Below are 24,002 nucleotides of genomic sequence, written 5' to 3'. Positions count from 1 at the left end.
ATGGCTTCTAAAGGAGCACTGGTAGGTGGGTATCTATAGTTACGGGTTTCTTTTCCTTTTTCTTTCGTGGGTTTCTTCTCTGAAACACATGAATTGCAGAAAAACTTCTGGAAAACAGTCAGGGAAGGATCTTCCGGCAAAAATCCCAGGTATGAAGTTTGAATTTTGTGGGTTAAGAGTTTCAGCTAGAAGTGGATGACTGATATGATCTATGCTGTTGTTGTTTTGGCATGGAATGAAGCGCTGTGAAGGGAGAATATGTTCCGGTGTATGTGGCACTAGGGTTGATAATTGTTTCGGTGGGTCTAGCAACACACACCAGTTTTCTGCACTTGGTGTATTCGCCGGATGTGCGGGTGAATAAGAAGAAGAGAGAGACGTTGCCGGAGGTGGTGCAACCAGATAAGGTGGTGGACGAAGCGGACCGGTTCATCTCCAAGTCTCTCTTCAGAAAGATGGCCCATGTTCAGGAACAAACCGAACCTAACGTTCCTGACCCGATTCGAGGGGACGTTCTAGCTCGGTAAGTGAAAAACGAACCAAGTTTATCCGGATGGTCTAGCCGGTTCAGATTGGGTTTTTTTTTGTCCTCTCTATCTCTCTAAATTTTAATGCGGATTCATGATACATTGCAGCAATCAAAAAGAGAGAGCAGAGACACGTTGAAATCGGCAGGAGTAGAAACGAACCATGTCTGAATCCTGATTTCTTCTTTTACCCGTTTTTTCTGGGTTCGGCATGAAAATTAGCTGTTAGCTGTTATGGTCTTGTATAGTTGTTGTGGAGCTCTTGTTGGTAACTAATTATCCTTCAATGAACCAGAAACCCTGATTTTTGGTTTGTTTTACTCTTTTTTTTCCAGAAAAAACTTTCAACAGTTCAGAGAATTTTATTGTTAACGTAGTTTTCAATTTGAAAGATATATATGTAATTTGATTTTTCAGTTTTCATATGGGTTGCATTAAAAAAAATTGAATCTTTTATTGAATATTATTAAGGATGTCTAAGGTGTCATTTAAAAGGATAATGTCGAACCATTCGATTTTTGCCATCGACAGAATCGTGATTTGATTACAATCCATGATTGGGGGCGTTGGATTTGATGTCGATTTGGTTTGGATTTAACTTAATGGAATGAAGATGGTGATTTAAAATTGTTTTGAAAATTTAATATGTTTCCGTTAACGATGGATTAGTCAAGTGGTTAAAAACTCATCCTCGACTAAAGGGGTTGGTCCAAGTGGTAAGCAACTTGGTCCGCTTAAACAAGGTTCCGGTATCGAAAGCTTGTGGATGCAAAAAATCTTCGGTGAAAGACTCACCCACCACAGTCAGTGTGCCAATCCGGGTCGAACACCGGATTAGTCAGGGCAAAGCCTTGGAACCGGGGTTGGCAATTAAAAAAAAAAACTCATCCTCCCATAGAGAGGTCTTGGGTTCGCACCCACTTAGCGGCTTATATTAACAAGTTATCTTTTCAAAAAATAATAATAATAATATGCTTTATAATTGAAATTAAATCCGAGAGGTTTATATAGTTTGGTTGAAATTAATACATAAAGTGGATTGAATTCTAGAATTTAATTAGGTCAAATCGAATTTATTATCTTACCCAAAAAAAAATCAAATTTATTAAAATTATAAGCTACAGTCACCATTGTCTAAATTCCCTGATTTGTGGTAGCTCTTCTTAACATTAGAAACAGGGTTGTAAATCTTGAACCAAAGACATCACGGATCCCATAAAGACTTCATGAAATTTCCCTTTTGGTATATATAAATCAGAATCGAGTTAGGTTAGATATTATTTCTCTCCTAAAGAAAGTTAGGTCGATTTTGAAAACCCTAGACACTATATATACAGTTAGTTATAGTGGAAACCGTACGGATGGGGATCAAGATTCAAGAAAGTGGATCAACAAAAATGGAAATCAGATCAACAAACGAACGCCTAAGAAGTTCAAGTTGCAGTAATTATCTCAAGTCTAGAACCCTAGCATGATTGACATCACCGAGTTCGAAAGCAACTGGAAGATTTTAGTAAAGCGTCTATTTCATGGCTTGGTGATATGTCAATGAAGAATGCTGTTACGTCAACCACTACTTTTGACAAAATTAGCTGTTGATGTTCATGGTAATGTGAGATTTAGATCGTTAAAAAAGGGAAATGAGATGGTTCAACTAATATAAGAAAGAAATGGTTCGTTAAGTAGAAGAACTGAGAGATTTGGTTGTTCAACCAAAGAGACAAAGTTCGTTATGAAGAGATAAGAGAACGACCTGCTTGAGTTGCCTTCAATAACAAGGCTTCATGGTAGGAGATCGAAGGCTATGCGAGTCAACAAGGGCTAGAGATCCAGAAGCTGTTCCACTTCGCTTCAAACACTCTTCCTCTTTTTCTGAAACAAGACATTTTAGCACCTACCACTCCTAACTGTCCATTTAAAATTACACAAACTACATAATTCAGACCGGACCAATCAACCCAAAGATGTCATGTAAGGGTGTCAAAAATCCCCATTTACCCGAACCAATCCAAACCCATCTTGAGCCTAATTCAAGCCCGACCTAGTTTTTTTAAACTTGAAAGGTGGGTTTAGATTACAAAATAACAGACCCTGTTAAGGCCGGTTTAGGAGGACACATGGGGTTTGGGTTTAGCACTCGAGTCAACCTGGCTTGGCTCTACTCAATATGAGTGGTAGAGATTTTGACTTCAACCAAAATCTCAACCATTCGGAGAGATCGAGGACATACGCAGTTCAGTGTTGTTCATTTAATGTATAGCACTAAAGTTGAACCCCACCTAAGGTAGGCCCGTTAACACACCCGCATTTTAGAGACAGAGATGCTGGTCTAAGCCTTGTTTCAGGCTCCCAGCCAATAAATCTACTTAAGCCGGTTTGGTCTAACCATGCAAAGCCGGCCAAGCAGGCAACCTGTTTGTTGACTCGTCCCAATTAAGGTCGTAAATGCGGTAGAAACAAAAAGGTCATCATGACACAAAAAGAAGTGGGACCTTCAGGCGGCTTATCCAGGTAGAACAGAATGTTAGAAGGAAGATCAAACAAGCACAACAAAACAGAAAAGAATATAATTAATTTAAGATGGGTTTGGCTTTAACGGCACTCTAAAGCTAAGCATGAACGACTTCAGGACTTAGGGTTGGAGAGAGCCGCTCCCCAACTGGGTTGTCTTGTTGTTGCCTGTCTGCTTCATTTATCTCTCGGCTCTCTTATATAAACGGCTTTCACAGATTTCAATGACGTGCATCCAAAAATCAACAAGTGAGTGAGTGAGCCAAGTGAAATCCAGCTTTCTGAGAAATGGGGTCTTCTCTTTACAAGTCTATCACAACTCTGATCTTCACAATGAGTCTTCTGTGTCTTCTTACGGAGCTTGATGCAGTTGCAAAACACACAAGGATTACAAGGCACTACAAGTTTGATGTAAGTGTACTATCATGCATGGCCTGCTTCAAACTTACAGTATATCTGAGATTCTGATATTATTCTCTAGGTTCTGATCAACTAAAACCATTTGTTTCACAGATAAAGATGCAGAATGTAACAAGACTCTGTCACACCAAGAGCATAGTGACAGTAAATGGACAGTTTCCTGGGCCAAGAATCATTGCAAGGGAAGGAGACCGTGTGGTTGTTAAGGTGGTTAACCATGTAAAACACAATGTCACCCTGCATTGGTAAGTCAGGCATGATCAATATATGTGGTTAACTATAGGATTTGAATTTGTTTACAAGGAACAGTATGTAAAAATGCATTGATGTGTGCAGGCATGGCGTCAGGCAACTGAGGAGTGGATGGGCAGATGGGCCAGCCTATGTGACTCAGTGCCCCATACAGACCGGGCAAAGCTATGTCTACAACTTCACCATTACAGGCCAAAGGGGAACTCTGTTCTGGCATGCTCACATCACATGGTTGAGGGCAACTCTATACGGACCCATTGTCATCCTCCCTAAGAGAAACGTTCCCTACCCATTCTCAAAACCCTACAAGGAAGTCCCCATTGTATTGGGTAACTCTTTCTCATTTTGACCTTCTTTGATTATCTTCATTTTGGGAAACCAGATTTCCATTTTAAGAACTGGTCAAACCCTAAACAAGTCTAGGCTTCTGTGTCTTTGATAGTTTCTTTTCCAAGAAAGATTTGGTAATAGAAAAGTGTGCATCTACCAAGGGTCTTTCTTTCAAAGCTAAATTATTTTTCTTAGGGAAATGGTAATTTTATGTTAGGGGTGGGACTATTACATATAGAGCCAAACCTTTGATCTCTTCATTAAGAGTTGTTAGTCATTAATTACTAAACAACCCTTCATTAATGGTAGGAACTTAATATTTTAGTTGCGGTTCTTACAGGAGAGTGGTGGAATGCGGATACTGAAGCAATTATCAAGCAAGCTACAAGAACGGGACTTGCTCCAAATCTTTCTGATGCCTACACCATCAATGGTTTCCCCGGACCATTATACAATTGTTCTTCAAAAGGTACGAAAATGAAAACTCTGTACAAGTGTTAACCACTTAACACTACATACCAAAGATTATTCAACTGCTAAATTCATGTTTGGTGCATGGCTGTGTAAATAGATACATTCAAGTTGAAGGTGAAACCAGGGAAGACATATCTCTTGCGTTTGATCAATGCAGCATTGAATGATGAGCTCTTTTTTAGCATAGCCAACCACACCCTAACTGTTGTTGAAGCAGATGCCATATATGTGAAGCCATTCAAGACAGATAGTCTTCTTATCACCCCAGGACAGACGACCAATGTCCTCCTCAAGACCAAACACCATCACTTCCCCACTACAACCTACCTCATGGCTGCTAGACCTTACGCTACAATCACTACCTTTGACAATACCACCACTTCTGGGATTCTTGAGTATGAACAGCCTCTTAACTCCACAAACAGTAACAGCAAGAAGAAGCTTGTTATCTTGAGACCAACCCTTCCAGTTTTTAATGATACTACGTTCAGTGCCAACTTTGCCCAGAAACATCGCAGCTTAAACACTCCTAAATTCCCTGCAAAAGTTCCACAGAAAGTTGATAAACACTTCTTCTTCACAGTGGGATTGGGACTCAGTCAATGCTCCAAGAACAGTACATGTCAAGGACCTAATAACACAAGGTTGGCTGCTGCCATTAACAATGTTTCTTTTGTGCAACCAACTACAGCCCTTCTTCAGGCTCATTTTTTCGGGCAAAGCGGAGTTTTCACCACCGATTTCCCGGTAAACCCACCATCCCAGTTCAATTACACCGGCCCAGCACCTAACAACATCTTAGTGAGGCGTGGGACTAAGGTGATTTCATTGCCATTTAACACAACGGTTGAGCTAGTGATGCAGGACACTAGCATCCTTGGTGCTGAGAGCCACCCTCTTCACCTTCATGGCTTCAACTTCTTTGTTGTTGGGCAAGGATTTGGTAACTATGATCCAAAGAATGACCCTGCAAAATTTAATCTTGTTGATCCCATGGAGAGGAACACTGTTGGGGTTCCATCTGGTGGTTGGGTTGCCATTCGCTTTCTTGCAGACAACCCAGGTGAGAAATTAACAATTCTTTCAAAACCCTAGTTTTCAACTTGGAAGCTGACCAACTTCTAACAAACTCTTTTTAAAATGCTTTGACAGGTGTATGGTTTATGCACTGCCACTTGGAAGTCCACACCAGCTGGGGTTTAAAGATGGCGTGGGTAGTCATGGATGGGAAGCTCCCCAAACAAAAGTTGCCACCACCACCGTCTGATCTCCCCAAGTGTTGATTTTTTCTTCTTCTTCTATTTCCAGAGTTCAGCTCCATTTTTGTATTTTTTATGTTTGTTCATTTTTTACTTCTTTTTGGTTTCAATTCTTTGGTGGAGGAAGAAAGGGATAGCTAGGCACCCCAACAGAGAGAAAAAGGAAAGAAGAAATTGTCCTTTAAATCTGCACTTTGTAATTGTTTATGCTCTTCTCTTAATCCTTAATTGGATTAAAAGCACAGACTGAGAGAATCTTTTAACTGAACTGGCTGTTCCGCCATATTTATAGATTTGTAAAATAATAAATAGAAACAAATTTGTTCCTTCTTTTTGTGTTGGTCTTTGTTAAGATGTAAATTCTTTCAGTAGTTTTAAATTTAAATAAATTTTAAGTTTGGCTTAATTAAATAAATTTTAAGTTTGGCTTAAAAAATCATTCTCTTAATTACTTCCTCACCTATTGATATAGTATTGTCTGGGTTGATGAACTCAGTGGGTTAGACTTTCATAATCTTCACCTTATGCCCTCAATTTAAGATGTCATCACCAAAATAATAATAATAATATTTTTTTATTTATATGCTAAGAAACTTTATTGAAGCATAATGAGTATCCTAAAATTTTACTAAAAGGAGGAAGAGAAAAAAAAGTGAGTGTTGCAATAGTTCATATGTATAACAATTCATTTTTCTTTTATGATTACATTCACGTCTCAATCTCATCACTTGCATCAAAGTTTTGACATCAAAACCCCCACCCAAACAAAAAAAGAAAGAAAATTTTTTTAAAACATTGAAAGAGACAGTAAGGAAAAAAAATATACATGATTTAACATGTATCATTGACTAAGTATAATTTCATATTAAAATTAAGTATCTACAATTAATGTATATAATATTTTTTTTAAATGAGAAACTAATATTATCTCTTACTTAGATATTTTGCTATGGTATTAATTTGTTTTAGATTTTTCCATTATACTAGTGATTGTCTGCCTCAGATCGTGAAGCCATTAACGTGGTCGTTTTAAAAAATATTATCTTTTGACATTGTTATTAAATTAAAATTTTTTTGATAAATATTAATGTGAAATTATTTTTTTTTAATTTCTCTAACTCATTCCTTTAAAACTACTATTTGAATAAAGTTATAAGACTCAACTAATGCTTTCCCCTTATAAGAATAAATCTTCTCATATCTCTACCCAAGGTTTAAGATTATTAAATTGGCAACCTAGATATTTCTTTAAAATTAATATTCCATTAAGAAATCAATATAAACTTTAAATTTAATTATATGTGGAAAAAAAGTAAAATTAAAGATAAATAAGAATAATGAAGAAAGAAAGAAGGTGGATGGGACCACTAAATCTGTGATACAAAACGATAGTGGCACCTTTAGCTAGCTGTGGGCCTCCTTAACCATGTCTGAAGATGCATGAACCAAGAAAAAGTATAGTCAACAGTAGATTGTGACCTACAAGTCTAGAACAATGTATATCCATAAATCACCGACCACTATAAAAAGAAACCAATAAGAAAAAATAAGATCATCAAACAAGCAATACAAACAATGAGAATGAAATATTCATATCCTTGTCTCTTCCTCAATTTCTTTTCACAGACCACCTGACATAGGTGAAGTATATTAAGTGGGCTGTGAGCATGGAAGGAAAAATCAACGATATTTTACTGGTTTGATACTTAGCGAAATAAAAATGGACATGAATCCGAGATTTACCAAAAGTTGTCGAAAAATCGGTGATTTGTAGCGAATTGGCAAAATACCGGAAACTTTGCCGAAAGTCAAGATATCCGTTCTTAAGTTGCAAAGTCTTCACCCTTGGGAAAGAAGATTGAAGAAGACTCAAGGTTTATGGAGTTGCAAAGATGCTAGAGAATAAATCTGAATCATCACTATAAGCTTGGAATTAGCGATTCATGCATGGGATCTGTATAAGATGTGTTATATCGACTCTAAAACCCTGGTTTAATCTTTAGGACCCTCTTCCTCTATTCTCCATTATTTTGTTGACGTTTAGAACTTCAAAGAAGCCATCTTCATCAATCATCACTATTAAACCCAAGAGAATTTATCTAGACAACAATGATGCCTTGCCAAAGAAGAATCAAATTTAAGAGGATGCCCAACATGTCAAAATGACCAACAGAGAGCTACAAACTAAAATACACTCTCTCTGCAACCAAGGAATCTCATTGATTAGCTAATTCCAGCAACAAAGGCGAATCTCGGTGAAATCTCACACCTTGACTATGAGATAACCTTTATGCACATAGGGATAGTACTAGAGGATCTGTTGCCTAACAATGCCATACCGTCCTTTCACCTAATTATCTTTTTTTTGGTAAACAGCACTTCATTTAAACTAAACAAAGTACAAACACACATGCATGAGAACACAAGGTTCAAAACGAACCAAGGAGCGGCAAAAGACCAAACTGGCGTACATGCAAGAGACAGGGTCAGCCAGGTAAGGGTTGGGTCAAGCCCAAAGTGGATCGCAGCCACAAAACCCTTAGAACAAGAACACCAAAACAACATCAACACCCTCAAAGGGGGACAACTCACAACCCACATAGGGGGACAAAGTACACGCCTCAAAGGCGGAGTCAAAACTCCTACAATTACGACGATGGTAGCAGAAAGTGTGGAGAAGGTTCAAAACCTCCAATCCACGATGCCGAAGGCGCACCGGCCAAGCTCGACGCGAAGAACTTGGACCCGGACTTGGAGTTGTCGCGGTGTGCACCAGAAAAGCAGAACCAAAGGAGCAATAGAAAAAAAAAAAAAAAAAAAAAACAAAAAAAACAAAAACAAAGGCAGCACGGATCTAAGGGGAAACCCTAGATCTGGTTATTAATGGAGAAAGAGCAACGGAGGCGGGAAATAGGGAGGCGGAGACGGGAAAGAGGACGGAAAAGAGAACAGATGAAAACAGAGAAAACGGGAGAGAGAAAACGGGAGAGAGAACAGAGACGCCAGGAGAGAGAAAACGGGAGAGAGAAACAGAGAGGGCGAGAGAGAGAAGAGAGAAAACAGAGAAGGCGGTGAAGCAAAGATGAGAGAAACAGAGAGGGTGGGAGAGAGAACAGAGACGCCGGGAGAGAGAAAACGGGAGAGAGAAACAGAGAGGGCGAGAGAGAGAAGAGAGAAACAGAGAGGGCGGGGAAACAAAGATGAGAGGAGGTAGGGAGGAGCAGGAAGCAGAGAATCAGATCGGAGATGGAGTAGGGAGGGAAGAAGATGGGAGAGGGGAGCAGGGAGGAGGGAGAAGGAGCAGGAAGATGGGACGGAGAAGAAGCAGGGAGGGAAGAAGATCGGAGAGGGGAGCAGGGGAGGCGGAGAGCCGCAGCGATAAGGCTCTCCGCCTCAAAAGGGGAAAAGCCGGATTTTTCTCTTTCACCTAATTAAAATAATATTTTTTAATATTTCTTTTGTTAAGATGACTAACTAAAGAATATAACATCATAGAGACTTTAATTTCAGTAATGGAAAAGAAAAGTAACTCACGTTTTAGGGATCATTATAAAGAGATCACCCTAGTGAACGAATTTTGTAGGGTTTATTTTTTAATTAAAAAAAGAAGAAGATTAATTTCCATAATTGGAATAAATTTTTGTATCAAATGAAAAATTATATGATTAGTTAGTTTTATACAAAACATTTGGTTAATATTTTAATCAATAAGACAAGTTAAAACTAACTTTGGTGCTGTCAAAGATGGTGATATTTCATCTTCTTTAGACATTTTGTCTCTAAAACTAATCATACTAATATATTAGAAAATTAAAAAAGATAATAAAAAATAAAACGGAGCAAACCCATTATGATTGTAGGAAGAAGATGACATGTTATAGTTATTTTTAAGGATAAAACAGATGTTGGAAGGAAAAAAAAATCATTATTTTGACTAATTTTTGTTAACTGAAATATTTAGTGGTCAGTGAAACCTAAAATGGCTAATTATGTAATTTACCAATAAAATCTTTCAAAGGAATCCTAGAATTGAGACATTGCGCACCCCACACAAAAGATTCATCCTAAACTCCAAAGAAGAATAATCAATAATGATAGTTCTCTAAAACGGAGGCTGCTAGTTAGATGGGCCCACCTAAAAATCGTGTGAGTGTGTCAGAGGCGTGACCTGGCACCTGTCCATTACGTCAACGGAGAGGCCATCGACGTTAACAAAACAAAAAAAAAAAAAAAAGAAAAAGAAAGAAAGCATCCACGCAAAACCGCGTAAGAACCGCGTCGCATGAATTCCAGAGAGAGAAAGGACAAACTACCCGTCCGAAAAAGAAAAAAAAAATCCTAATCTCTTTGTTTTTTTTTCAAATTTCAAAGGAAATAAAATATCATATAACGTCTACACGGGCCCATCATATTCCATTACCGTGTGATTTGACACGTGTCAAATCTCTGATATGCAAAGTTGATGTAAAAGTTTAGGCTTGAAAACCATCTCATAATTGCTCATCTCAAACCCGAATGTCGCCTTTCTCTGACTCACTCAACGAAGGGAGAATCTTCTGAACTGCGAATAATTACTTTTACTTTGTTTACGATTCACTTTTAGCTTTACACTTAATTGACATCTGTACCCCTAGCCTTTTATGAAACATATCCGATATACTACTTGTAAAATGACAAAAATCTCCTTCTACAATGGCAGAATCGAAACTTAATCGTTATATTTTGATAAAGATAAGGGAGGATACACTAGTGATACCATAATGTCGGATGAAATCTTCCACGCCAATTATTATTATTCTTAGGAAATACTCTTTTATGTAGATACTATCCCATGATGTTGTCCTCCGTTGCTAAGGACGACATCAACAGTAAGAAGTTCTACGGACTATAATTTTTTCTTCTTTTTTTTTCTTTATTTAATAAAAAGCTCTATTTTATCTAAAAAAAAATCTCCCACACCAAGAAAAATAATATTAGAATAAGAGAAACTATTTAATCCGAATACCAACAAAGCTTGTATTCGAGAAAAAAAGAGTACGTGAAACTATGTATATTACTAACAACGTGGAGATCATTTTCCATCATTTTCCTATAAATTAGTGAATAAATTGTATACTAAATTATTTTCAAGACCACCAAAACACAACTAATGTAATGAATACATAAATAGATATGTCTATTGGTTGACTCCAAAGTCTATATATTTTTTTATCTCATATACTCATCTTTATAAATTATATTTTTATTAAAAAAATACTTGATTTTGATTATTAAGTCATTGTTTACACTTTGCATTATGATAGTGAAACCAAAAGTAAATACTGACTTATTTAAAACAAAGGCAAATGTTTTTTAATGCCCATAATCTATCATTGAAGTACCTTAAATACATGCATGTCCAGTTTTTGCTTTGCAAAGTTCACAAAAATGGCAAAACTATTGCATAATACTCAATTTTTAATAATCTTCTTAGAATAATTTAACATTGTATATTTAATATGTAGATAATTTAAAATTTCCAAAATCAATTGTTACTTACATGTATTCAATCAACTTGTTCTCAGATTTTTGGTGTTTTTTTGTTTTCAAAATGAACAATTATTTTTATATTAAAATCAACATAAATTTTTAATCGTAGATCAATTATAGCATTATCATACCTTCTTTATTTATTACAACCTTACAAGTGGGTTATTTGTATAATGGATTTATCTTATAACATATTTAGAAACCCTCAACCAAATGATTTTTTTTTATTTTTATAAAAAATCACATTAATAATTGTCATTTTATACAATATGAAAGTACGAGTATAAAGATAATTCGTATACAATATTCTTATATGTGAATGTAATACATACATTATTCCAATTGAAGTACATGAACTACCATTAAGCACAAACAAAAATTTTTATTTATCGTAGTTTAATTATATTTACTTATAAAAAGGCAACATGTTTGCAATTCGGTTGTATGGTTCTACGGGATTCAGTAGAATGATGCTGTGGTCATCTCTTCGTTTATGCTTTTGAGTATAAGGGAACATGATCAGAATACCTATGTTTAGAATATTAAGATAATGAAACTTTCCTACTTTCTTTTGTCGGTAAAGAAAATTCGGTGTTGAACCAAATAAAAGAAAGGCATAATTGCTAACTTTTCTTTAAACAACAGAAATTCATATTCTGAAAAAATATTCTTTCATTTAAGGGACGAACGTTTAAATGCGAATCTGACTGTATTTTAATGCAAGTCATTCACCAACATGGCTAAGCATAACAACTTTTAGAATTTACATTTTTGTATGAAATATAATTATATAACTAACACACGATCTCTTCCCAAACTAATATGTTTAAAAGGGGAATTCCGTCCATAAAAAATGGAAAGAGATGGTGTCCCAAAGAGAAAGAAAGAAAGAATAGAAGGGTATTATTGTCATTCAATTAAATATCATATTTTTTAATTAGCAAGAATAAAATATAAAATTAGCAATTAAGGAAAGAAGACAAGGGTAATGTGGTAATTCAATTTTGGGGATTTCCTGATTTGAGAAAACGATTACTTCCGGTTGGAGAGAGCATTAGATGCCCAAAGAGACTTTTCTGTTCATATAAAGTCCTATTTCCCCGCAGAAGACAGGCGAAGGTCGAAGGAGTTATCTCTCTCTTCTCCTCTCTTTTAAGTTTTTCAGATCGCTTTCTCTTCCTCTTCTCTTTCAATCTTTCTCTGTGGTTTTCCGATTTATCAAAGAGAGCAAGAGAAACCATGGCGGATCAACTCACAGACGATCAGATCTCGGAGTTCAAGGAAGCTTTCAGCTTGTTCGACAAGGATGGAGATGGTCAGATTCTCTATTCTTTTCTTTCAAATCTCTCCTCGCTCCTCTCTTTATCACTGCAAGTATTCATGTTTGTGATTAACTGATACAGTTATTTTTCTTTCAGATCTACAACCTGTTTGTTTCTTGTTTAAGGCTTCTTTCTCTTTTTTGTGTAGAGATCTGGATTCCGTGCATCCTTCTAGTGTTCTCAGTTTTCCTTATTTCTGCCGTTGTCGTGTTTTGGTTTATATTTCGTGAATCTTTGAATGTTCCGATCGGACTATATTGAAGCCTGTACTGGCTAGATCCTGATAATTTGCAGTATCAGACTTTGATCGATTAGATGTGTCTGTGTTGGCAGTACATTTGACATCAGTCAAGAGGTTATGGGGTTGCATTGCTCCCGTTTTTATGCTGTTTTTTTAACCATCAATTGCCAATGCCTTCTGTGTTTATCAGATCAAATTTAGATTTTTAATATCTATCTTTTTTTGTGGTAACCAATTCTTTTTATCAATTTTCATCGTTTCTGAAGTGTAAGTTGTTGATCCTACTAACCTCTGCATGAATTGCCTATGGACTCTCTATTACTTATCCTTTTTGACTGTTTGATATTTGTCATACTTTTTATCAAAATATCTTCTATTTTTTTTTTTTGGGTAAGATTATCAAAATATCAATTAAAGTGAATATGTACTGCCGAGATCAATTTTGTGGTCTATTAAGATATAGGCTTATAAACGTGCTCAAGACTATTAGGGTTTTTGTGTGTGTATGTGGTGGTGATTCCTCTCCCAATTAGTTAATTGATTTAAGATTCCCCTTTTGTGTGCAAGTTGCATTTTTGTTTTTTTTTAAAGATCGTGACTTGTGGATGCACTTGGGCCTTCAAAATGTTTCATCTTAATGCGCACAAATCATGGGCTTGGAATTTTTGGGTTCGGTTTTCCCCCACCGGCTCAAAGGAATTGTGTCGTTTGAGAGTCGAGTGATATTTTGCTAATCTTAATCTTAATCATATGTTCTCTTGTTTGATTCAGTCTGTGATATCCATTAAGCAGGAATTATACGATGGTAAATTTTTTTATATTTTATTTTATTTATTTTAATGTTGGTTTATTGGAATTTTCATTGGGTCCACGGGATGATAGCTAGTACACGGTGAACAAGTGGATGTCGAAGTGTTTGATATGGAACATAAAATTTGATATGATAATTTTATGGCTAGGTTTTGATTTTTAACTAAACATGGTTCCTGAATACCTTTGCAGGTTGCATCACAACCAAGGAGCTTGGAACCGTGATGAGATCTCTGGGTCAGAACCCAACAGAAGCTGAGCTACAGGATATGATCAACGAAGTGGATGCTGATGGGAATGGAACCATTGACTTCCCAGAGTTCCTCAACCTTATGGCACGGAAGATGAAGGATACCGACTCTGAGGAGGAGCTCAAGGAGGCTTTTAGGGTGTTCGACAAGGACCAGAATGGCTTCATTTCTGCAGCCGAGCTGCGCCATGTCATGACCAATCTTGGTGAGAAGCTCACAGACGAGGAAGTTGATGAAATGATCCGCGAGGCTGATGTTGATGGGGATGGACAGATCAACTACGAGGAGTTTGTGAAGGTCATGATGGCCAAGTGAGAACCTTCATCTACCACTCCCAAAGGGAACTTTTTATCCCAAAAAAAAAAAAAAAAAAAATGAAAAACCAAAAATGGGGAACAGCGCAGATAAGTATTATGACATTTCTATTTTCCTCTAGGAATTAATTCATAGTTCTTAAAGGAAGGGTATTAAGGGTGGTAGTGTCATCGGTTATTTGGTACCCATTCCCTGTTTATGTGGATTTGTGTAATTGTGTTCTTTTTCTTCGCTTGCTTCTTCCGTCTAAGTAGCTTGGTTTCTTAGTTATTTCCTTCACTTTTCTTCCACTACCGGATTGCGAAGTTGGAACTGTAGGAATTGTCCAATGTTTTCTGACTTTTGGGTGATCAAATTTTATTACTATTTTTTTCTTTTCATTTCTCATATTGTTCTATAAAATTTTTGGGTTGTCTCTATTGATCAACCTGTGGCGATATAGCCTCTCAGTTGATTGCTATAATTGATATATTTTGATTCTTATTTAATATGTTGTTTTGGTCGATTCAGCATTAGGGCCTATGTTACGTTGACCTCGGAAGTTCAGGCTGTTATAAGTGTCATTTCCCTTTGGATAAATGGTAACCCGGTGCCGTTTCCTTTTTTTTTTTTTTTTTTTTTCCCACTGGAGTAGGTTCTTTTCCTCAATAACATGTTAATGTTTTGCGAAGAGAGAATGCAAATATAACAAAAAAGATTGTTAGTTGATGAGGTTTTGAATTAGGGAACGGAAGAGAGAAAATTCCAGGAGAGCTAGAGTTGCCGCCAGTAGTTGCCTCTGTTATAAGGAAACATGTTGGATGAGCTATGCAGCTTCATCTTGCCTCTGTTATACTTTCAGGAGTCTCTGGTTATGCACAGCTTCATCTTGCCTTTGTAGCCACTAGTGTTGCGTTAGAAAAAGCAAGTCAGCCTTTTTGCTTGGTTACATCTCGAGTGTCCGTGTCCGCTCATCTTCTGAGCTTTGTCTAGGCAATTTTTCAGACGCGTGTACGTAGAGAATTTGCTGCGAATATATCTGTTGAATAAAGAAATTTTACTAACCATTGCAATGGAATGGAATTTATGCGAGTTTTAGAGCCTGGAATGGTAGGAATATGTTGCTCTAGTGGATGAGATTGAGAATAATTTGGAAAATATCGCCATGAATCCAATCTTTTTTCTGGGTTCACTGATCATTTGAGGTCACATCCTTTTTATGCAGAAAGAGGAAGAAGAGAGCGACGGAGAGATCAGCCGCCCGTCTAGGATCGAAAGCTTCCAATAAAGGACGTTTGCGGGAACGCTGTGTGATACTGTAGACACACACACACACACACTCGTCTGTGGATCCATCCTTCATAGGAGTCTCAGATTCTGAAGCATACATATAGCAGGGCCCTTAGCGGGTCATGTAGTAAAGAATAAAATATTCATGAATCACCACCAAATATAAGAATCTTAACCTATAATTGTCTCTCACTTTCTTATTCCAGTCTTCTTCAGTCTCACAATTTGATTTGAAGCTGTGATTCTATCGCACAGAGTAAAAGCTGGATCTAATCGGCCAGTTTTGACTGTATTTTGGTGAACGGCGAGCAAATTTGTATATGCAGCAAGAGGCTAGCACATCAAACAATTGAAATTGAAATGGAATAAATAATTGGGCTCTTGCTTTACATTGAATGTGTATTTGAATTTTAGTCAATAAAGACCTAAGGTGTGGTTCTTCTTTGTGGTATTCCAATGATACTCCTCATGTAAACCGCTGATGAACTTTTCCTAGAGGTAATCTCGTCTGGCGCAAGTCTCCCATTCTTTCTCCTTCTTTAGTATTGGGAAAGACAAACATCAGATGCAAGACTTACACAAACCCAGAACCCTCCCTCTTACGTAAAAGAACAATGACGAAGATAAGAGAGAATTGAGGAGAAAAGGAAACCCACGGTACATGCCCTCGCACAATTTACCGTTCAAGAAAATTTATCAAAACCCAAACCGAATTGCTATAATTTCTGTATCTGGTAGATGGCCATTGTTGCTTTAACATGAAGTGCACTCTGTTTCTCACCCCCAATGCTCTTCCCTAAGAGAGACAAACAAGAGGTTCAAAGGGACCTGTATCTATGCTTTCAAATGTGCAACCATCGTTGCTGCATTGAGTGATTTTGTGTGCAAGACCGCCTAAACAGAATATGAAGTGGAAATGCACCTTCCAGAATTCTTATCTACAGACATTTTTCAAGATAAAAGAAAAGATCCTCCTCCTGTCCCAGAATGCTTTCCAAGAATGCATAACAAAAGCAAATATATGATGCACAGACAAAATCCCTATCCCTCTCCCAATTATGCCTACTAAAAAACACCACCTCAATTCCAAGAAAATGGGAACATTATCAGTTTCCTCCCCCCACCCCTCAATTCTAATCCAATAAAAGGACCGATGAGACTACCAGTATGGATTTTGAAAAACCAAATAACCTTGGTCTTGGTCTGGCCCAACCTTTTGCCAGAATAACCTTGGTCTTGGTCTGCCCATGTTAACATTATCAGTTACCTCCCCCCACCCCTCAAAAAATCAGACATCATAAGTTAAATGGCAAGAGGAAAAGCAGGTCTAATCATTTGCAGTTCAGAATATTCACTCTCATATTATACCCCCGCTCTTTTTGCTTTTCTGGTACTTTGTTCCCACGTTCAGTTATTTTGTATCCAACAATCCCCTCTCAGAGAAGCAACAATGTTAGCCTCAGGGGTCATAAACGAAAGTTTTTTTCAGGTGCCCTTACTGGATGCACTCTATAATCTCTTTAAGCTTTTCTTTCGGGCATCCATCTTCTTCTTGTCAGCTTGAACTTTTGCAACCCCACCAGCTTCCTTCTTTTGTACTGCTACAGATCCACCAGCCATTGCTGTCCCTATAGCTGGGCCACCACCAATCACAGGCTGATCTTGACCAATCGCCCCACCTTTGGTAGATGACAAGGGAATAGGTAATGCTGCAGCACTTGATACTGCATTCTTTTGATCGGTACTGAGAACTGTTGTGTTCCCTTGGTCAACATTCAGAGCAGTTGTGGATTCAGAAATAGCTCCTGTCTTGGACTTGGGTTTTGATTTAACCGCATGAATTCCAGTGTAGAGCCTATAAAGAAGCCAGAAGAGAAACTTTCATTCATGCTTCATTACAGGAATAAATATTCTGCCAAATTTCTACAGAGATGGCAAGGGTCAAAATGGAATAAAAATAGTTCATTTGTTTGGACAGCCCAGAAATGCACAAGGCTCCTGCACTTAGCAGAGCCAAGTCCGCGGTGGTAAATAATGTACAAACCTTTACCCCTGTTTCAGCTGTTGCCAGGATTCTAACCACATGGCAAGCGCTCAGCAAGTGAGCACTTAACCAATGCGACATCCATGTACATAATTGTTAACAGACCAAAATTGATATGTAGTGTGTTTCTGGGCCACATCTCAATGTGGCATACCTTGTCCAATAAATGGACTGGAAATTCTCACAAATATCCCACTTCCTGTAATTGTTTCAGACAAAACTTTATCTATAGTGTATTTCTGTGCCACATCCCAATGTGACCTTCACGTACATAAGTGGACTGTTATTCTCACAAGTATCCCCACTTCCCCTAATTTTATCTGTAGTGTGTTTCTGGCCATATACCTGTCCAATAAATACACTGGGCATTCTGACAATATCCCACTTCCTGTAATTGTTTCAGACCAAATTTGATCTGTAGTATGTTCATGTGCCATCTGGACCACATGTACCAAATATCACACTATCTGAACATCTGGAAAGAGATCACTGGGACTCATCATTTGATATGTATCAGACAAAGTTCCCAAGAGCAAATACCCGTCGAAGTTCACTAAAAGAAGTTCAATGCAAAAAGGTTCACACCAAACCTGAACCAGCAGCCCAGGAAAAAAGAAGTGGTTGTGCAAACAACAAATGGTAAAAAGACACTCAAGTGAAAGGGGTGCCTAAAACAAAATTTTGCAGCTGATTTCATCAAAGTCCTGAATGAACAGATAGCTTATTTTCATTCAAGGCCAGGTTCACTCTTGAAGAATCTCCCATTGCATTATAGTTTCAAATGTCACATGAAAATTAATTGAACAAAACATGTCATTAAACAAAACAAGTAGGAACCACTCACCTGGCAAGCTTAGCATACTCTTCATAATTTTCAAGTAACATCTTGCCAGCCTGTTCATTCAAAGCTGATTCTGGAAATGGCTCAATCAATAAACACCTGACAACCTGTAACAATAAAGAGAAACCAACATCAGAAAAATACCAGATGGGATTTTGAAATGAACCAGGCCCTGTAAATGCTGACTAAGAGAAATCTTAAATGACTCATTGCAGCCAAAACACAACAGAAAAGAAAATTTGATAAGTAAAACATCAGATAAATTGAAAGGAAGATAACGTACAAGAAGAACATGCCGAAGTCCGAGACTTGGATTCCAGTCCTTCTTCAGTGTGTTGACACAAATCTCACCATTGGTAGCAATATTTGGATGGAAAATTTTTGTCAAGAAATAACCTACAAAAGTAATTATTCAAGATGAATAACATACAGTTCCTACTAAAAAGAGTTTCCAAAAGTTTTAGTCTCAAACCAGACGACTGAAACAATCTTTGCTATTCACAATATTCTAAGGCATAATAAAGACCCATGGGAGTGAAACCATTTAGTAGGTAGGGAATTCCAACCATTCTCTTTTAACAGTGCCCCAAATCACATTTGGGTATTTTTTTCACAATATCACAATGATAATTGACGGTCTAACTTTTCATAACAAGCTTCTCCACCTAGCAGCAGACAAACACGTCCATTGAGTTACTGAACCTCAAAAAGGTTTCCTAGACTAACACTTTAACATACTTCATGAGCATCAGGCCCACATTGATGGAAGACCGTTGTGTCTACAATAATGTCACGGTACATTTAGGGCCTGTTTGGTTACATGAATCTAGAGATTTGAAATCTCTGGATTCATGAATGTGAGATTTATACCCGTTTGGTTGTGAAAATCTCTAGATTCATGAAATCTAAAGATTCATCTTTTTACACTAAAAACGTGAATATGCAGATTTACGGGTATGGGGTGAAATCCAGATTTCATCCCTACAATAAAAACGCTAAACATTTGCGCATTCACAGAATCACTGATAAATCCACAGATTTCATTCCACATATTCGGTTAACCAAACAGTTAATTTTATAAATTATGACTCCATAGATATGAAATCTCTAGATATTTGAAATCTCCATACTCATGAAACCAAACAGGCCCTTAATTATTCTGCAAATGAAAATGTGCATCCAATTGTTGGATCTTAATAGGGCTTCCTATACAAAGAAGGATTGAGGTCCAGCTTCATGGACGTTAGGCCCAGCTTATGGAAGACTATTGTGCCTACAATAGTGCCATGGTATATTTAATTATTTTACATGTGAAATCAGTTTTGGGAACAAGGAAAAGCACCTTTTGGAGGAGAATGCGGGAAGTCACGAGACAATAGCAGCTTCATGCGGAAAATGCCATTTTCGTATGGAGTCCCAGCTGCAACAACGTCAAGGCTTTAATGTCATTAAGTATTCAGCTCTGGAAACTTAACGCTACCAGGAAGGTAAATTACACCCAAAAATGTTACCCACCTGGACCTTCAATGTCAGCAAATATAGTAGAAAAGTCATCATCATTTACTGCCACTTTTATACCCTCAGGCGGGGTTTCATCAAGATTCTTCAACTCTTTTGCAAGTTGCTTTATGACGTTTGGTGGAAGATTCTCATTAGTTGCCTGTCAAATTAATAACTGGTTAGCGATAACTTCCTTTTTGACCACCACGCTAATTAATGGAATGGAAACCGAATGCAAATTGTGCCCTAGAAACCAAGGATAGTTTAGTGCTTGAAAAATAATTTCATAATTGCTAAAAAAAAAGAAAAAAGAAAAAAGAAATGAAGATGTTGTTGAGTGGCTATGGTTTTAACATTGGAAGAGTCTCTACAGATATACATCTTATAGAGGAATATTATCTTCCCCCCTGGGGGTATATCAATGAAGTCCATATAGGGCTCAGATTTTGGCTTCAGAGACCCAAACACACCCCAACCCCCCCCCCCCACACACAAAAAATATAAAAATAAATAAATAAAAAGCATCTCAACCAAAGCTACAAATCATAATTAATGGAGAAAATCTTACCAAAGCCATGCAACTGTAATAAACAGAGATCCTTGGTTCCTTGGTGGTGATAGATAAATAAACGAACTATGCACCAAAATCTTCTCCAACTTGCAGAGTTGTTTGTTGGAGAAGTAAAACACTGGTTGAGCTATTGACCAAAGACCTGCACAAAATTGAAGGGAAGCATTTATTCATATTCATCACCCAAAAAAGAACTGATGTTATTATAACATCAGATGGTGGTACACTCATTGATACATGAAATAGAAACTTTCCAGTGTCATGCAGAATCAACAGTATGGCTTACTTCTTTTTTATTCATAAAAGGAAAATAACAAATCCCTCATCACTGCGAAGGAGTTTAATCAAGATGATAGTAATATCCAATGCACATATTATTTGCATTTGGTATGTTAAGACATATGCTAGATAATTAACTAAAAAACTAGGGCAAAACCTAGCCAGCAAACATCACATCTTTTGCAAAGTAAGATGATATCGGACTTGAGAGAAAAAGGCCTTACAACAATGGGGACGGATAAAGGGCTCTAGAACTGCCCACTTTGGATTGTTGTTATTTCAAATTGAATCACTAACCCATCAAATGGTTGGTCACATTTCTAGCATGCATTAATATGGCATGCCGTAGGAACAGACGAGAAACTTCAACCTAGCACTCAGGAGACACGTATGGTGTCAATTCACAGTGTGGAGTGGGACCCACAACATAGAGTATACCCCAATCACATTTGGTTTCATAGTTTCCAGTCCTGACGGTTGAAGCTAATAACAGACTTGGTTAGAACTTATCCACATCGGTAGACGAAACAACAATTTCGAAGGAACAGGTCTCAAAATGCAATGTCAGACCACCGTAAAAGCAGAAAAAAACATGGCTGAATACATGCAATGGTCAAGAACTATAAGGAAAAAGAAAAACCTATACTTAAGGCTCAAATTGAATTCTCAAAGGATCCACCAATAAATGTAGACTTATGCATTAAAAAAAAAAATGACCACCTAAATGGTTTCACTAGCCAAATATTGTATAGAGTAGTGGTTATGGAAATCATAAATAATTGAAAAACCATATTATTGGGACCATATTCCACACATACAGTTCCAATAATTAAGAAAAAAAGACAAATTGGAAGTCAACAAGAAACAAATAGACTGGTAATTTATATAGATGCAGAATCAGTTCCAGTGCAGTTCTTGAAAATTTAATACCACTCCACCGGCAGAAAAGATCAGCAACATTCAACCTAATTGTATTAAGTCTCTCAAAAGATAACAAATTACAGTACTAGTCTCAAAAAACCTATCAACAAATTAACAGAACAGTTAGCAAGATCAGCACACCCTTCCGCTTCATCAAAAATTTTTTTCACTCCACGAGCATTATTCTATTAAAATGTGGCTTCACCACAATAGCATGTTTCTGAAGATGCAGATAATTCACAAACTAGCATATGCTAACAGGTATGTTTTCAATGATATAAATCCCAGTAATTCATAGCAATCAAGTGATCAAGTCATTGTTTCCATTAACAGATTGGTATTTAACAAAAAATAAGTAAAAAAAGTCATTTTGCATGTACTTAGTAGCTCCTAATACCATAGGCAAGAATGAGAACAAAACAGGCAATACCTCGACTCAGTTAAGGAACAACATACCATCCAAATAAAAGCAATGGTTAGGTGCAAATACATTTATTGACCAAAGGAAAGTGCCCAAAAAGGTAGAAACTACAGCCCAAATCAGATATGAAAAACTGCCCTCTTATAACTTCATGCAATACAGGAAATAAATCAAGAGAATAATAACACATGAAAAATGGAATTACCACAAAAAAGGAAAACTGAAAAATGGCTTAAATGAGCAGGAAGCCTCCAGGCCAAAGGCCATCTTCCGAGTATAATCACCAATACAATCCAGGCAATGTATCAAATGGAGTATAAGCAACAGAGACAAACACGGTGAATTGTATGAGTAGAAATAAGAAAAAAGATAATTAAGGAGCTCCGAAACAAAACCCCACTAATCTATTAACTACCAATGCAGTAAGAGGAGGCGAAGGGAACTCAATGGAAAATGAAGCGCTGATAAGCTCCAATAAAATCAACCAAGAGCTACATATCCAACCAACACAGAGAGCTTGCCTTTGCCAGCCGAACTAGTTTTCACTTCAAGCAAACCCGAAAGAAGGAAACCATGAGATGTAAAAGAAAATCAGCGCAGCAAGACTCACAACAAACAGATCCTAGAACTCACTACGAAATTAACATCTGACGGAGGAGGAGAAAAACACAAAACCACTAATGAAAGATTAAGCCCTAATATGCCGCACATTACATCGAATAAGAGAGTGAGTACATATTGAACCAACAAACAAGACTTCGCCTTTCTTACCCTAACTAATTTCAATATCAATCAAAACCCAGAAGAAAGAAACCCATGAGATATGCAAGCGAATTAACACAGAAAGACTAAACTTTTCCAAAAAGACAAATTTTCAGCGACGACGAAAAAAGATAAGTGATCTTTAAAACCCACAATCAGAAACCAAGAATCTATAACACCAATAAACAAGACAAGCATTATTATCATCGCCGGTCATCATCATTATCATCATCACCGTCATCAGCAGAAAAAAGAAGTAATCTATAGAGGGAGTACCAAAAAAATCCAAAACTGAGAAAGGAAGGGCGGCACTATTGAATGACAACTACTTCTATCGGAAGAAAAAAGAAAACCAGAAGAAATGAAAAATGGGCTAACCTGGAAAAAACGAAGAAGAGGGGGAAACTGGAAAGACGAGATCGAGATGAAGATTTGCTCTTGTTGCCCTTGGGAAAGCTAATCTTGCATGATTGGCGTTACTTGTGATATTTATTTTGAAAATTTAATAATAGAAACACAGAAATTTGATTAAAAATTAAAAAGCGTTTCGAAATGACGTGTCTTTCTAATTCAGATTGATTTTATGCTTTCAGCGTCAAATTTAAAAAAGAACCTGCACCTTAATGGGTTTGGTTTTGGGTGTTCAAACAACGAGAGATGACGATAATAGCCTTGCATGCCCGACCAAATTACAGACTATCGCCCCTATGTCTCTCATTTTATCGTGTTTTATACTTTTATTGCATGTGGACTTCCCTGAATGCCCTCATCTATTGTCATTAATTCAAATAATACTTTTCGTTGTATTCCTTTAATTGAATTTAGCACAATGAATCCTTGAAAATATTTCTTTTGGGAAATGAGGTTTGTTCAGGCTAGTTTACGCATACCTCGATTATATCCTCAAAAGGAAAAGATTTAAATCTTAAATATACAATAAGACTTCAACTTGTGTCCAAACTTAGACTTTTGACCTCATACTATGAGGCGTTGGTTTTTCTCAATTGACCTGGTTTTTTGAGTATTGTTGTAATAAGGGCCATACGAATGATGTGTGATAAAATAGTATTGTAAATTGACGTAATGTCATTTTATAGAAGAGGCAAAGGTTGGGCGTAGATTTTTTTTTCTTCTCATTCTACTCATTTATAAT

At 37.0% G+C, this 24,002-nt stretch overlaps 4 protein-coding genes across 5 annotated transcripts; 3 read left to right on the top strand and 1 right to left on the bottom strand.

Annotated features, from left to right (window-relative positions):
• On the top strand, nt 1-527 carry LOC149009419 (uncharacterized). Its single transcript, XM_089162350.1, has 3 exons — nt 1-21; nt 100-149; nt 242-527. The coding sequence occupies exons 1-3, from the start codon at nt 1-3 to the stop codon at nt 525-527; spliced, it is 357 nt and encodes a 118-aa protein (XP_089018476.1).
• Nucleotides 528-3,281: 2,754 nt separating this feature from the next.
• On the top strand, nt 3,282-6,106 carry LOC149009418 (laccase-17-like). Its single transcript, XM_089162981.1, has 6 exons — nt 3,282-3,449; nt 3,552-3,703; nt 3,795-4,039; nt 4,381-4,509; nt 4,612-5,577; nt 5,667-6,106. Exons 1-6 carry the CDS (start codon nt 3,327-3,329, stop codon nt 5,795-5,797), a joined length of 1,746 nt encoding a protein of 581 aa, XP_089019107.1. The 5' UTR covers nt 3,282-3,326; the 3' UTR covers nt 5,798-6,106.
• Nucleotides 6,107-12,377: 6,271 nt separating this feature from the next.
• Nucleotides 12,378-14,729, top strand: LOC149009417 (calmodulin-7). Its single transcript, XM_089160620.1, has 2 exons — nt 12,378-12,617; nt 13,868-14,729. The coding sequence occupies exons 1-2, from the start codon at nt 12,542-12,544 to the stop codon at nt 14,239-14,241; spliced, it is 450 nt and encodes a 149-aa protein (XP_089016746.1). The 5' UTR covers nt 12,378-12,541; the 3' UTR covers nt 14,242-14,729.
• Nucleotides 14,730-16,812: 2,083 nt separating this feature from the next.
• Nucleotides 16,813-23,406, bottom strand: UBC22 (ubiquitin-conjugating enzyme 22). 2 transcript variants are annotated; one of them, XM_089160618.1, is made up of 7 exons: nt 23,228-23,406; nt 20,464-20,608; nt 19,911-20,055; nt 19,738-19,815; nt 18,679-18,791; nt 18,399-18,502; nt 16,813-17,365 (listed from the first exon to the last, which is right to left on the bottom strand). In XM_089160618.1, exons 2-7 carry the CDS (start codon nt 20,470-20,472, stop codon nt 17,020-17,022), a joined length of 795 nt encoding a protein of 264 aa, XP_089016744.1. In that variant the 5' UTR covers nt 20,473-20,608; nt 23,228-23,406; the 3' UTR covers nt 16,813-17,019. The 2 variants fall into 2 exon arrangements, with proteins under 2 accessions (XP_089016744.1, XP_089016745.1); XM_089160619.1 differs by lacking the exon at nt 23,228-23,406 and adding an exon at nt 23,126-23,209.
• Between the last annotated feature and the right edge of the window lie 596 nt (nt 23,407-24,002).

The sequence above is a fragment of the Hakea prostrata genome, chromosome 7 (genome assembly GCF_041222555.1).
Source record: "Hakea prostrata isolate BN-2017 chromosome 7, UWA_Hpros_2, whole genome shotgun sequence".
Lineage (NCBI taxonomy): Eukaryota > Viridiplantae > Streptophyta > Magnoliopsida > Proteales > Proteaceae > Hakea > Hakea prostrata.
The sequence above is the reverse complement of the archived record's forward strand: the minus strand, read 5'-3'. Positions and strand labels throughout refer to the sequence as shown.

Excerpts from the sequence above, each read along its gene's own strand:
- LOC149009417 (XM_089160620.1), top strand. The coding sequence starts at position 12,542 with ATGGCGGATCAACTCACAGACGATCAGATCTCGGAGTTCAAGGAAGCT. Across the intron at positions 12,618-13,867 it reads GTTCGACAAGGATGGAGATG|GTTGCATCACAACCAAGGAG; the intron begins GTCAGATTCTCT and ends ATACCTTTGCAG.
- UBC22 (XM_089160618.1), bottom strand. Across the intron at positions 19,816-19,910 it reads TGCTGACATTGAAGGTCCAG|CTGGGACTCCATACGAAAAT; the intron begins GTGGGTAACATT and ends ACGTTGTTGCAG. Across the intron at positions 17,366-18,398 it reads GAGTATGCTAAGCTTGCCAG|GCTCTACACTGGAATTCATG; the intron begins GTGAGTGGTTCC and ends GCTTCTTTATAG.
- LOC149009418 (XM_089162981.1), top strand. The coding sequence starts at position 3,327 with ATGGGGTCTTCTCTTTACAAGTCTATCACAACTCTGATCTTCACAATG. Across the intron at positions 3,704-3,794 it reads CACAATGTCACCCTGCATTG|GCATGGCGTCAGGCAACTGA; the intron begins GTAAGTCAGGCA and ends TGATGTGTGCAG. Across the intron at positions 5,578-5,666 it reads CTTTCTTGCAGACAACCCAG|GTGTATGGTTTATGCACTGC; the intron begins GTGAGAAATTAA and ends ATGCTTTGACAG.
- LOC149009419 (XM_089162350.1), top strand. The coding sequence starts at position 1 with ATGGCTTCTAAAGGAGCACTG. Across the intron at positions 22-99 it reads TGGCTTCTAAAGGAGCACTG|AAAAACTTCTGGAAAACAGT; the intron begins GTAGGTGGGTAT and ends CATGAATTGCAG. Across the intron at positions 150-241 it reads TCTTCCGGCAAAAATCCCAG|CGCTGTGAAGGGAGAATATG; the intron begins GTATGAAGTTTG and ends CATGGAATGAAG.